This window comes from Corythoichthys intestinalis, chromosome 7 (assembly GCF_030265065.1).
Source record: "Corythoichthys intestinalis isolate RoL2023-P3 chromosome 7, ASM3026506v1, whole genome shotgun sequence".
In the NCBI taxonomy this organism is placed as follows: domain Eukaryota; kingdom Metazoa; phylum Chordata; class Actinopteri; order Syngnathiformes; family Syngnathidae; genus Corythoichthys; species Corythoichthys intestinalis.
Genome location: NC_080401.1, coordinates 29,318,540 through 29,332,662, shown reverse-complemented (window position 1 = coordinate 29,332,662; position 14,123 = coordinate 29,318,540). Strand labels below are relative to the sequence as shown.

Genomic DNA, 14,123 nt, shown 5'->3' with positions numbered 1-14,123 from the left:
GTCTGCTGGCGGGACAGCAGCGGTGTCGTCTGCTGGCGGGACAGCAGCGGTGTCGTCTGCTGGCGGGACAGCAGCGGTGTCGTCTGCTGGCGGGACAGCAGCGGTGTCGTCTGCTGGCGGGACAGCAGCGGTGTCGTCTGCTGGCGGGACAGCAGCGGTGTCGTCTGCTGGCGGGACAGCAGCGGAGTCGTCTGCTGGCGGGACAGCAGCGGAGTCGTCTGCTGGCGGGACAGCAGCGGAGTCGTCTGCTGGCGGGACAGCAGCGGAGTCGTCTGCTGGCGGGACAGCAGCGGAGTCGTCTGCTGGCGGGACAGCAGCGGAGTCGTCTGCTGGCGGGACAGCAGCGGAGTCGTCTGCTGGCGGGACAGCGACGCCAGCAGCGGAGTCGTCTGCTGGCGGAGCAGCAGCGGAGTCGTCTGCTGGCGGAGCAGCAGCGGAGTCGTCTGCTGGCGGAGCAGCAGCGGCGTCGCAGGAGGCTGCTGGCGGAGCAGCAGCGGCGTCGCAGGAGGCTGCTGGCGGAACAGCAGCGGCGTCGCAGGAGGCTGCTGGCGGAACAGCAGCGGCGTCGCAGGAGGCTGCTGGCGGAACAGCAGCGGCGTCGCAGGAGGCTGCTGGCGGAACAGCAGCGGCGTCGCAGGAGGCTGCTGGCGGAACAGCAGCGGCGTCGCAGGAGGCTGCTGGCGGAACAGCAGCGGCGTCGCAGGAGGCTGCTGGCGGAACAGCAGCGGCGTCGCAGGAGGCTGCTGGCGGAACAGCAGCGGCGTCGCAGGAGTCTGCTGGCGGAACAGCAGCGGCGTCGCAGGAGTCTGCTGGCGGAACAGCAGCGGAGTCGCAGGAGTCTGCTGGCGGAACAGCAGCGGAGTCGCAGGAGTCTGCTGGCGGAACAGCAGCGGCGTCGCAGGAGTCTGCTGGCGGAACAGCAGCGGCGTCGCAGGAGTCTGCTGGCGGAACAGCAGCGGAGTCGCAGGAGTCTGCTGGCGGAACAGCAGCGGAGTCGCAGGAGTCTGCTGGCGGAACAGCAGCGGAGTCGCAGGAGTCTGCTGGCGGAACAGCAGCGGAGTCGCCGTCGTCTGCTGGCGGAACAGCAGCGGAGTCGTCGGGCACTGGAACGAAGGTCAGACGGCGAGGCGCCGGGACAGGGACTAGGCGACGAGGCGCCGGGACGGGCACCTCGGGCAGCTTGGACTTTGGCGCGGGCACTGGACTGCGTGGAATCAGCGCAGGCACTGGAACGGAGGCCAGACGGCGAGGTGCCGGGACAAGGACTAGGCGACGAGGCGCCGGGACGGGCACCTCGGGCAGCTTGGGCGCCGGGACGGGCACTGGACTGCGGGGAGCCGGCGCGGGAGGAACTGGACTGCGGGGAGCCGGCGCGGGAGGAACTGGACTGCGGGGAGCCGGCGCGGGAGGAACTTGACTGCGGGGAGCCGGCGCGGGAGGAACTTGACTGCGGGGAGCCGGCGCGGGAGGAACTTGACTGCGGGGAGCCGGCGCGGGAGGAACTTGACTGCGGGGAGCCGGCGCGGGAGGAACTTGACTGCGTGGAGCCGGCGCGGGAGGAACTTGACTGCGTGGAGCCGGCGCGGGAGGAACTTGACTGCGTGGAGCCGGCGCGGGAGGAACTTGACTGCGTGGAGCCGGCGCGGGAGGAACTTGACTGCGTGGAGCCGGCGCGGGAGGAACTTGACTGCGTGGAGCCGGCGCGGGAGGAACTTGACTGCGTGGAGCCGGCGCGGGAGGAACTTGACTGCGTGGAGCCGGCGCGGGAGGAGCTTGACTGCGTGGAGCCGGCGCGGGAGGAGCTTGACTGCGGGGAGCCGGCGCGGGAGGAGCTTGACTGCGGGGAGCCGGCGCGGGAGGAGCTTGACTGCGGGGAGCCGGCGTTGGCGGAACTTGACTGCGGGGAGCCGGCGTTGGCGGAACTTGACTGCGGGGAGCCGGCGTTGGCGGAACTTGACTGCGGGGAGCCGGCGTTGGCGGAACTTGACTGCGGGGAGCCGGCGTTGGCGGAACTTGACTGCGGGGAGCCGGCGTTGGCGGAACTTGACTGCGGGGAGCCGGCGTTGGCGGAACTTGACTGCGGGGAGCCGGCGTTGGCGGAACTTGACTGCGGGGAGCCGGCGTTGGCGGAACTTGACTGCGGGGAGCCGGCGTTGGCGGAACTTGACTGCGGGGAGCCGGCGTTGGCGGAACTTGACTGCGGGGAGCCGGCGTTGGCGGAACTTGACTGCGGGGAGCCGGCGTTGGCGGAACTTGACTGCGGGGAGCCGGCGTTGGCGGAACTTGACTGCGGGGAGCCGGCGTTGGCGGAACTTGACTGCGGGGAGCCGGCGTTGGCGGAACTTGACTGCGGGGAGCCGGCGTTGGCGGAACTTGACTGCGGGGAGCCGGCGTTGGCGGAACTTGACTGCGGGGAGCCGGCGTTGGCGGAACTTGACTGCGGGGAGCCGGCGTTGGCGGAACTTGACTGCGGGGAGCCGGCGTTGGCGGAACTTGACTGCGGGGAGCCGGCGTTGGCGGAACTTGACTGCGGGGAGCCGGCGCGGGAGCTTCGGGAACCCACGACGTCAGCACCGCCGCCCGCCGTCGGCGTTGACGGCCACGCCGAGGCTTTTGCTGAGGGCCTTCAGGTGGCAGGGGCGGCAGAATAGCCCCATTAGGCCGCAGTGAGCCTGGGCGTCCCCGCAGACCACCCCGGGGGGGTCCCCGATAGATGGCCCACCGGGATCCCAGGTAGGAGTCTTTGGCCAAGATTTCAGAACGGGATATAAAGTGCGACGGGTGGAAAGAAAAATTACCAGGGGAAACGGAGGGCGTGAAATCAAAATCCAGGTCGGAGTCGGAATCAGAATGGAAATCATATGAATCGTGATCTTCAAAATCAGAAAAATCTGAATCTAAAAAAACGTGGCGAGGCAGAATATAATCAGGGGAACATGCGGATGGTCGTCGGCGTGTACGCCGGTGCTGGATTTTTCCCGCTGGGTCCACTAGTGGCTGCGTCATTCTGTCAGGAATGAACGGGCAGGCAGGCAGGTTGTTATGGACCCAAATGCAGGGAAAACGAAAAAGGCAGCGAGGCAGGTGGCAGAGAACTCAAAAAGGCTTTAATGATAACTAACAAAAGGCACAAAGTACAAAACAAAGGCTGTGGTGATCAAAAAACTATCAACAAATAACTTAGGTCACTAACAAAGGCTGAATATCAAAAACTTACTGAGACGAACACGAGGGCTAGGACAGGACTTCAACTTTGACGCAGGCACAGACATTGACATAGACAATGACGCAGCAAGGAGTGAACAGAAAATGGGAGCATATATACACAAGCAGACAAGGGATAACGAGACAAGGAACAGCTGGGTAACACAGGTGGATGCAGATTGCCGAATACACTGGGAAAACACACACAGGTGAGAGTAATGGGTAATCACAGGACAAGTCACACAAGGAGAAACCAAACACAAAACCTAACACCCGCAAGGTGTTTGATGCCCTTGAGGTCAAGTTGTTCCATACCAAACCTTCCAAACATGCCTTCATGGAATTTTCTGTGTGCATGGGTCATAGTCATGTTGGAAAAAAAAAACTGTTCCCACCAAGTTGCAATTATGCACTTTTCCAAAATGTATCGGTATGAGGGGTGTCTTAAGATTAAGGAGTCAAGTGTCAGGTTGTCAAATCGGCATTGGAAGTGAGAATCTGTTCCCTTACCTGGATAAATAAAAGTTCAATAAATGCAAGTGCAAGTATCACTGCTGATTTCTTAATTGCAGAATGGGGGGGTGCTGAAGTTTGAGAATAATATTTTTTCTTTAGTTGAATTTCTGTTTCCTTTGCAGGTCAAGAGTTCTTTGTTGGCCTTTCCAAACGAACCAATCAAAGAGGAGCTGAGATCCTCGCTGATGCTTTTAAGGTGAGATAAAGCGTTGCTCGGAATTGAGCAAATTATTAAAGCAAGGATATCTTGATGACCTGGGCAGTCAAACATCTTAAGTCAAGGAAGTATAATCATCCTATCTGACCTGAGCTTCCATTGCTCCGTAACATAACTGGTACCTCCATTCCGGTTTAAAGTAGTGAATAATTGAACACATTCTATCATATGCAGGACAAGATAAATATAGAAGTCATGATTTTTAGCATGTGTCCATTCCATTACTCTGTCCTTCCAATACCCCAACATGCAGACATCTTTATACTTCATAAATGCTCTTCTACAGTGAAAGAAGTAGGTTTTCTTGAAACATGTATGTTGGTCTTGATACATATTTTTAAACAATTCTCAAGCTAGTCACAAACAAAAAGAAACAAACAGAAATACAACCAAAAGGGCTGTTTGGGCTCTTGTGGCTCATTGGTGTTGTCCGTCATGCCCACTGATAAAGTAGCCCTACACCTGCCAAACTTGACACCAGCCTTGTTTGTTGTTTAGTAGCCCTCCGGTGGGAGGTCTCCAGTTCTCACTCACTTCTCTTCCTTCATGGGGAGGACAATAACTGAAATGCTACTCCTCTGTTATTTTTGGATAAATGAGAATGGCATTTGGTATGTATATTTTAGTGATCTATACGCATAGATCCTCAGAGCTAGATATTTCTTTTGGTCTCAAGGTCGATTATTTAATGGCAGAATTAAAATAGCTTCTTGTCCGTTATTTATGGATGGATCAGAATTAAATTAGGTATTTATATTCTAGGGATGTAGACACATTGATTCTCTAAGTCTAATTTTTTACATTTTTTTCTTTCCCTCAGGGCTTCTAAATGACATTAAATTTTGGACTTCAAATTCCTACTCTTCCGCTATTCATGGACGTATAATAATGAAATTTATATATGGCGGAAAACACTCAGGTGACTTGAAGTTCCGCTCTGAGACCCCCAATTTGGGCAAATTTCCAAAATTGTCCTATAAACATGTGTGATACATCATTGAAAGCTTAAAATCTCAATTTTCTGGGGGAAGAAAATTTTTAAACAGGAAGACATTTAATTTTTTTTTTTTTTTAAACAGCAAAACTCTAACTGGAGGTGAGAGCACGAGAGAGCATAATTAAAGACGCCAATCTTTTAACAAGATATTATCGCGTACTTACCTCTTTTCGATCCAAAAACTCAATGTAGCATGTATCACCGAGTTTAAAGACACACCTGTGAATGGCCACAGCCGGATTTTTGGGGGATTTTATGGGTGAAACATGGTCATATAACAAGGGTCGCGATGCAGAAATCGCAGACATCAAGGAGTGGTCGAGATTTTCTTTTTCATCTATTTACCCTTTTAAATGTCTTTTTTTTTCGATGTTTCTTTGTTTGGATCGATTATTTATCATCTGAAATATTGGGGAAAATACGACGGTAACAAAAAATAAATAAATTAAGCGATAGTTATGAGGTAGATATCCGTGACTTATTTACAGACACCATTTTTTTCATTGTGACGTAATTTGTTTAAAAGTTAATATGCGAGTGAATAATTTTTTAAAGTTTTTTTTTTTTTTTTTTACTTAAACAAAATATTAGGCATCAACTAATGATTCTAAGCTAAAAATGACAGACATTTCAAATCATAAATATGATTACTTACCTTCTTTTTATGGCTGGATTGAAACAAAAGCGTGGGGATGGCGTGGCTCAGTGGTAGAATAGTTGTTCCCCCCAAACCAGAGGTTGTGGGTTCAATTCTCTGCCCTGATGAACTCACCCAAGTATCCTTGAGCAAGATACTGAACCCCACATTGCTCCTGGTGCTGCGTCACCAGTAGGTAGATGGCAATGTAGTGTAAAGAGCTTTGAGCACCTTGAAAGGTGGAAAAGCGCTATACAAGTATAACACCACTAACACCACCAAAAGTGATTATGTGACATCCGTAAACGGAGGTTTCCAGGGTAAAACCGACAAATTAAAAATAGTTTGGGAGCTTAAAATGCCATGAATCTGCTATTGCAGCATATAGACATATTGTTTTATCAAACAGAACAGTTCTTTTGGCTTAAAATACAGCAGTTTATTTTAAAGAAGAATGCAAGAGCAGAAACTGCTTTTTCATCCTTGTCTGTGTTTTCCATCATATACTCTAGCGATGTATACGCATCGATGCTCGGCGTCCGATTTTTTTTCCTTTTTTTTTTCTTTTTTTTTTTTTAATGTATTTATTTTTATCAGAGCTGATTCATTACATTAATTAATTGCATACCTACCAGTAGTGGGCATGTGTGCTCTTCGTTTGTGTTTCATGTCTCTGAGCTGATGAGCCATTTAGGGAGTGAGACGCGCAACCATAGTTAATTTTTACCTCGTTTTAAAAATGGTACATCAAAAGTTTTTTTTTTTTTTTTTGCCAAATACAATGATGATAATTTTCATTTGGCACTCTTGATAATAACCAAAATCACTTGATTCCTTACATCAATCGCTATGGCGTTATATAGCCAAAAGATGTGCTATTAGGCATTTCACATTTTCATTTTATATTTTGCTGTTAGTCACATGGTGTGCTGTAGTAGCAGGAATTGAAATGAGGAAATGGAAGAAAATCAAGGTTGTCGAATCATTTTTCCATGACTGCGTATTACAATATTAATCCTAATACCTAGTGACATGACAGCCTCATCTGGGTTTTCATCTTTTTTTTTTTTTCTTTAAATCTAATTTAACAGTCTTTCCTTCTTATCCATTTCCCCCTCCATAAATTTCCGCCCATTGATTCCTTTTCTCTACTGTTCTCTTTCCGTTATGTCCTTCTGCCAACTATGCACCACCACTTCTCTCTCTCTTGTTACCCCACTACGATTCAGGTACAGTCTGCTCGCATTGGAATCTCTGTCTTTACCTCTTCGTGGAGGTTTGGTTAACAAACAAACACAGTACTAATAAAAAATGTGTCCTTTTGGCAGTATTGGAGGCTAAATGTATCAATAATCCATATTACACTAGTAATGAATGAAATGAAAATAGCAGTTTCTGAGATGATGAACTTTGCTTGCTACGGTAAGTGCAGACCCCTACCCCTCCTATCTCAAGATGTTTCTGAAATATATATTTTAAAATCTAAATTCTCCATCAAACTACTTTCATTCTCACTTATCCTTCTCGGCATTGTAGTATATATACAGCAACTACCACTTTTGAGCTTTTGTGATTCACTATGCTGTATGTAGTGAACCATCACATACAGTAAATCAATCTATTAATCTAGGCTTAATGTTAATGTATACTATCCTATAAATGTAAAGGTCTTAAGATTAAAAGCTTCTGTCTTACAGCATATCTGACAAGGACTGGTTCTGAGCCTTTTCAAAGGCTCTATTTATCAACTTGAGAGGAGTGCGGCATTCCTTTTGCCTAGCAAATCACTAAATCTAAAGGATTTAGCAGATTGATGTGATATTTCTGCACATACTGTATATAAAAAATCTTTTAAATCATCCTTATGTAACAAGGCCTGTGAACAACTTGAAAATATTTTTGTATACTGAGAAAGAAGGTTCTTTTTCTCTCATATCCAAAACCCAGCATTGAAAGTATGATGCCCAATTCAGATTTGTTGTTCATTCAATTTTTTTTGTGTGTGTGCTTCAAATAGCAAAAACAAAAGCGACATGTAGTTGAACGGAATACGTCTGTATACACGCGTATACACTAAACATGTCGTCAAATGTGCAATGTGTAGTAGTTACGCATTTGCCTGGTACACCAGACTCACCGCTGTTCCAGCTATTGAGTCTGGCCACCATTCACGCGGATACAATTTCCAGGGTGGAGCAGGCCACAGTAAACAGACAGCGGAGTGGACCACTCAGCGACGGGCAGACGTGACGTTAGTAAAATGACGAGGGAAGGACGAGGGACTTGCGCGCGGAAGTAAACATACGAAGAGAGCGGAGTTTATTCAACATGGCTAGCGCGAGACAGACTGCTGTCAATGACTCGTGTCGATGTGTTTTTGGTAATTTAAAACTGATTTTACCGTGGATTGGAACATATTCTCGGCGCTCCCGTTCACCATCTGTGTTGTTGTGGAGACGACTTTCGACGCGCAAGAACACGTCACGCAAATAAACGAATCTGATTTGTCGATTGATTTTGTACCTGCTCGAGAGGCCGTTAATGGGCTGGTTCCCAGACTATACTCTCAGTGTTTGAAAAATATAGGGAGAACAGTCTGGTAGAGCCAGTCATGTAACGCATTACATGTACTCCGTTACATTCACTTGAGCAACTTTTTGAGAAAAATGTACTTCTAAGAGTAGTTTTACTGAGCCATACTTTTTACTTGAGTAGATTTATGGGAAAAAAAAAAGAAAAAGAAAAAAAAAGAAAAACAATACTCTTACTCCGCTAATTTGGGCTACACATGAGTTGTTACATTTTTCCTCTTTATTCTACATACCCTATTGGCCCGAATATAAGACGGTTTTTTTTTTGCATTGAAATAAGACTGAAAAAGTGGGGGTCGTCTAATATTCACGGTCTAGACATTATACCCATTCACGACGCTAGATGGCGCCGGATATCATTGAAGTGATGTTCTGTCATGACAGATCTCAGCTACTCTCAAGTTTAACCAGTTTGCATCATTTTAATACAATGTTTTTCCTTGTTCAGATTTGTTTCAAGACTACAGTTACAGTTAGACTTCACTTTGATGGTTAATGCAGTTATGGCAATTTTTGTTGTTTTATCACAATAGACTGGTTTATTTACATTTCAAAAACCACAAGCCATTCATTTTCGAACGTGATTGCACTTTAGTTTACATATTTAAATATTCAGATATTAAGATTTGAATGAGGCAAAATAACATGCTTTTTCTCTCAAATATATTCTAATAATAATTAATAATAATATTTATTATTATTTTCTGTATAAAAATTAATTTGGTGTTCAAAAAGTCTTTTTTCAAACTTGAGTCTTAAAAAAGAGGGGGTCGTCTTATAATTGGGGCCGTCTTATATTCGGGCCGGTATTAGATTTATATATTTTTTTTGACAGCGATGCCAAGAGTAGTGCTACCAATTTCACCAATGAGACGTCGCAACAATAATCACATGACTCCATTACTACGAATCTTGACGCAAGATTGCCGTTCTATGATCACGCCAGCCTGTTCAATCACATAGCGTCTTTAAAGCGCTGTAAAAAGTGAAGTATATGACATAGAGCGCTGCCCTCAACATGACTCAAAAGCGCAAATTTAAACCTCTCTCCCTGTTTTTTATTTGGCCCCAATGACCATGGAAAACCGGAGATATGATCCTTTTAATGTCATAATAATAGTAACTATGAAGGAACGATTCAAACTAGGAACTATTTTCTCCTCTAGAGGGCACTCATGCTCTTTGGACGAATAATACTTGAGTACATTTTTTGGATCACTACTTTTACTTTTACTTGAGCTATTCTTACTTGAGTAAAATTTCTGGCTACTCTACCCACCTCTGGTGTTTACGGAAGTAAATACGGTAGATTCAGCAGACCCCCGCCGTCACGCTTTTGTGGCAATTACGATGATTTTACACTAAGAGGATCCAACGTTTTCTTGATAGCTCCATGTACGGAATCAAAGAGGAAAAAGTATTTTCTGTGCAATCGTCCGACAGTGCTCGTTTGTGTCTGCTGTTTATTTTGTTGAACAGTAATAACACATGTCACTTTTTGGTGATGTAAAAGTCACATTCATGGACATATGCGTTCATAGTGCGAGGTGTCGGATAGATATCTGATTCTTATCCACACATAAATAAGCCCAGGATGCATTTGAAAAAAAAAAAAAAAAAAAAATCAGATTTACAATGTTTACACTGCTTGAAAAAACAATCAGATACGTGTGGCAAATATGCAAAGAAATCGGACTTGACAACACTTTTTTAAAAGAAAAAAAACACTTTCCCATCCCTAATTATGACTACATTGTTGTCTTGCAGGATTATGCTGTATCTACTGTGCCTGTTTTGGAAGGGCTCCACCTGAAGAGCTTCTGCAGCATGGGGGGACCGGGCCTCATTGTCATCGGCTCCAGTGAACCTGCTCAGAAAGCCCTCAAAGTATGGAACTTGTGTGTATGCGTAATGTGTTTATGGAAATAGCGTCATTTTAAGGTAATGATTTTGCCAACTGTCGTTATAGGAACAGTTGAATCATTGTCTTGGCAGTGTGTTATTCTTCAAATGGCACAGCAGATGTTTTCATTTTTTAAAAATTCCTTGATAGCCTCTTAGCTCAACCCTGTTTGTATATGTTTTTTTCTATCTGACATTCACATATTATACATTCTTAAATGCATGCTTACCCCTTTATACATACTCATTAGTGCTATCTCCTGAGCAGTAAGTAATCAAACCGCTTGAATGCTAAAACAGAAAAGACGTTATTTGGTGAAGCTCCACTACATAAATGGCAAACAATAACACAGATGAAGTCAAAGGAAGGGCAGTTTTTCTTCCCGACAAAAAACATGTTATCTTATTTCCGCTTCAGACGGATGACAAATTACAGGGAGGAAAAAACTTTGTGATAGGCCTTGGCTAATTTCGAGCATGGCACTGTACTGGTTTACATAGTTTGACAAGTTGTAGTTGGAAAGGAATCAGTTCCCATTCAATTATCCAGTCATTCATAAAATTATTTCTTAGCAATTTGTTACATGTGTTACAAAGTTTGTAATGGCTTTTATGTTTAAATTGCTCATTTGGTGGAGGTAATCAAAACATCAAAGAATGTGTATCATACCTTTGCTTAACACACACATAAAAATCGAGGGATATTGGCCCCACAGGTTTGGCATGGTCTGACAGTCTCACCTTGACCACGTTTCCATCACTGTTGCTTCCTTATATGAGCTCTCCCCCTACTGGATAATGGTTTGAGTAATCATTATTCATTCTAAATATCAACTTAAACCTCAACAAATATTTGGTTGTCCAACTACCAGTATCATGATTCATAGTAAGATACATGAGGTTGATGTGTTAGTCTAAAAAATGAAGCAGAGGTTTTATTTCGAAAGCGCTATTAATTTTGTTTAATGGTTACACACCATTTAACAATTTAAACAATTTGGATTAAAAAATTTTTTTTTTAAAAAAGCTAAAAACAAAAACTGGATTCAACAGAAATAGCAATGCTCCCCAAATATTTGATAGGAATCCGTTCTAAAACCTTAAAAGAAAATATATTGTACATAAAATTTAAATGCAAAAGCACGAATCAGCGAACTAACAAATGCATTATAGTTGGAAAATGTACTGACTACAGTGACATGCACAGATTGGACATTTCAACGACGGCGTTGACCCTTCGTCATCAACGAGCATCCGAAGTTCTGCGTCAAGGGAACGCGTTGCTCTGTAATTAACCGCCAAGCCACTAGAGGGGTGTTGCGTTGTGTTTGTGCAGTTTTGGGGGTGGTTTTCTTCCGGCTAGACAACAATGGAGATGGAACGGTTGAAGGTGGATCTTCAGCTCAACAACATTGAACAACAAATGTTGATCATAAAAATGTTGAGGCGCAGGCGACGCAGAGGACGGTTGCAGAGGTGGTCTGTCCGACTATTGATGCCGCACAGAGACTGGCAGTCACATTACGAATTCTAGCATGGAGTGGAAGCCAGCGAGGTGCATTGTCCAGCGTTATGTCTGTTTTCTTTGCTGTGTCCTACAACCAGCTTGTGGGAAGCCATAGAAGATTTCTGGCGGCTATGGAACGTCCCAAACTGCGTTGGAAGCCTTGATACTAAACATGTTATCATAAACGCACCGAGGCACTCTCAATCAGTGATGATGTATCAAGTGTGTGAACTGTCTGTTGCTGAAAATTAAACATCAAAACAACTCTTTTGACACCAAACCTTTGCTTTATTTTTCATATACCTGAAGTGTAAAATGTAAATAAGTCACAGACTCACAGCAAACATATGTACAAAATAAAAGGTAAAGTGCACCAACCAAAAAAACAACATAAAGTGATAAAAAGCTGGCAGTTTTTGGCCGGCTGGGTCATCGCTTCGTGTGGCCATTCGCTTCCGAACACACACATACTTTTCTCGGAGGTTCTTCCATTTTTTTGATGCATTCACTGACCTCCAGCCCCGTATTTTCAGCAATCTCCTTCCACATATTGCTTGCCATTTGGCAATCTTTATAATGCCTTGACGAAACATTGTACAGGCGGTCGTACTTGTGGACCTCTTCGATGACCTCTTGTTGGCATGGTCCATTTTTGAGTGTAGTGCAACAATGTTTGTAAATGGCGGTGATTTCGCGCTGAACCGGAAACAACAGTCTGAGCGGACCAATCACAGTCCATTCGTGTCACGTCACCACGCGTTGACGTGACACGTAGTCAGGATTTTGTGGAGGTGCTTGTCAGGCTACGGCGAAAGGTCGTAAATCGGGTCTGCCTTGACGACGTAAGTCCGCAGAAGCATAAACCAGCAATAAGACTCCTAGTACCCATACCACACATTCAGAACCGCTGGTTTAGAGTCCTTGAAAAAACTCAAATGTGGACTATGCATTTGTGGGTTGTTGACATGCACAAAAGAAATTGAGAATCTAGGCCGAAATATGGATGGAATATACCTATTAAAACTATTCTTTGATCAGCTCATTTCAGAGTGCTTTGAGCAAGGGTTAATTGTGATTTACGCGGAAATTCGGGTTACATCATCAGCCTAGGAACAGAACTTGTTTGTAACCTGGGGACTACCAGTATTCACACTGTATATTATATGTCCTGTTGTCAGCTTGTCCGAGTCCGTTTTGTAAGCACTGTTTCTTTCGTGAATGCATTTGAATGCATCACACGGAGGGGAGAGCGTAGTCACTCTCTGCTTTTACATGCAGGCGTCAATTTGCAATTGAAATAAATATTGAGATCTTAACTGAATTTTAACCTACCATAGGCATTTATTGACCACAACTGCTACACCGCCGACAACTGTTTGCCAAGAAATGCTTTCCCTCGCTTTCACAAAGTCTCTTTAGCATGGGAATTAAAATCTGTAGTCATGGGAGACAGCTCATCAAAGTGTCTTCCAAATTGTAACAAGTTATTGCCACAAGTCGATATTTGGCAATTGAGCATGGCGAGGTTCGCCTTCAGGCTTCAGCATCTGAGACCTGATCGGTCGGTCTTATTTTTCTCCATTTTGCAGCCATATTTAATATTAAGACATTACATTCCACTGGAGTACACCTTTAAATGAATTGGAATCAATTTCTTTAAATTTATATGCAGTTATTGTATGTAATTTTTTGGGACCTGAAGGAAGCAACATGTTTTCATATGGGTGTCTTGTTACTTGTTCCTTTCTTAATACCGTATTCATCATGACCTCTAAGTGATCTGTAAGATAACGTGTATGACCTCCTGTGCTGTTGTTTTACAGCAAGATTTCAAACTCATGTAAATATTTGTATAATCTTGTATGTTTAGCTTTGCCAAGAATGAGAACGCTCATTGACCAGATGGATTTCATCATAGTCCAGTCCATTTCACCACCGAGCTTCTCCCATGAAGTCATTCCTCCTAAATGCCATTCGAGGTTTGCGCACCCTCTCACTTTACCTTAACATCAGGCATTTCTTACTCAGCTCGATTGCATTCATGAGGTCACCATGACTTTTTGCTCTTTGGGGTTCCCTGGAATATATTTATATGTGTAATACTCACAGTGCCGTAGTGAAGGTCTTAAAATGAGTTGTGCCTTGAAACTAAAGCTGATATGATCTCATGAGTATTCATAAGAAATCTGTTCTGATAGAGCAAAACTGATATACAGTACTACATTAAGAACCATATATGGTATGTGGCAGTGACATAAGGCTTCCTTGCCCGTTACTTTGATAGATTCCCTGAGTCAGCTGTAGTTGTAGACAGTAGCAGCTGGAGACAAATGAGGTTCCGAATTTGACTTTTTCTCATTAAAACAAAGCTATCTCGATATCCAGTTCCAATGTAAAACACGTGTACAATTGTTTGACTGTGGCATCACACCACTTTTAAGAGTACAACATCCGTTTGCTGTGCTTTCATTTACCGAACAACTGAATGAATTTACATGGGCACTTGTCCAAAATACAGGGTGTTCCAAAATGGTTGACCCCATTCTAAATGC

General features: G+C 44.9%; 1 protein-coding gene across 2 annotated transcripts in view; it reads left to right on the top strand.

Moving 5' to 3' along the window:
- ddah1 (dimethylarginine dimethylaminohydrolase 1) overlaps positions 1–14,123 on the top strand; it is a 142,550-nt gene that overhangs the window by 102,049 nt on the left and 26,378 nt on the right. For both annotated transcript variants that reach the window (XM_057841051.1, XM_057841052.1), the window contains 2 exons: positions 3,843–3,916; positions 9,930–10,049. In XM_057841051.1, the coding sequence (XP_057697034.1) occupies positions 3,843–3,916; positions 9,930–10,049 (194 nt within the window). The remainder of the gene's footprint in view (positions 1–3,842; positions 3,917–9,929; positions 10,050–14,123) is intronic.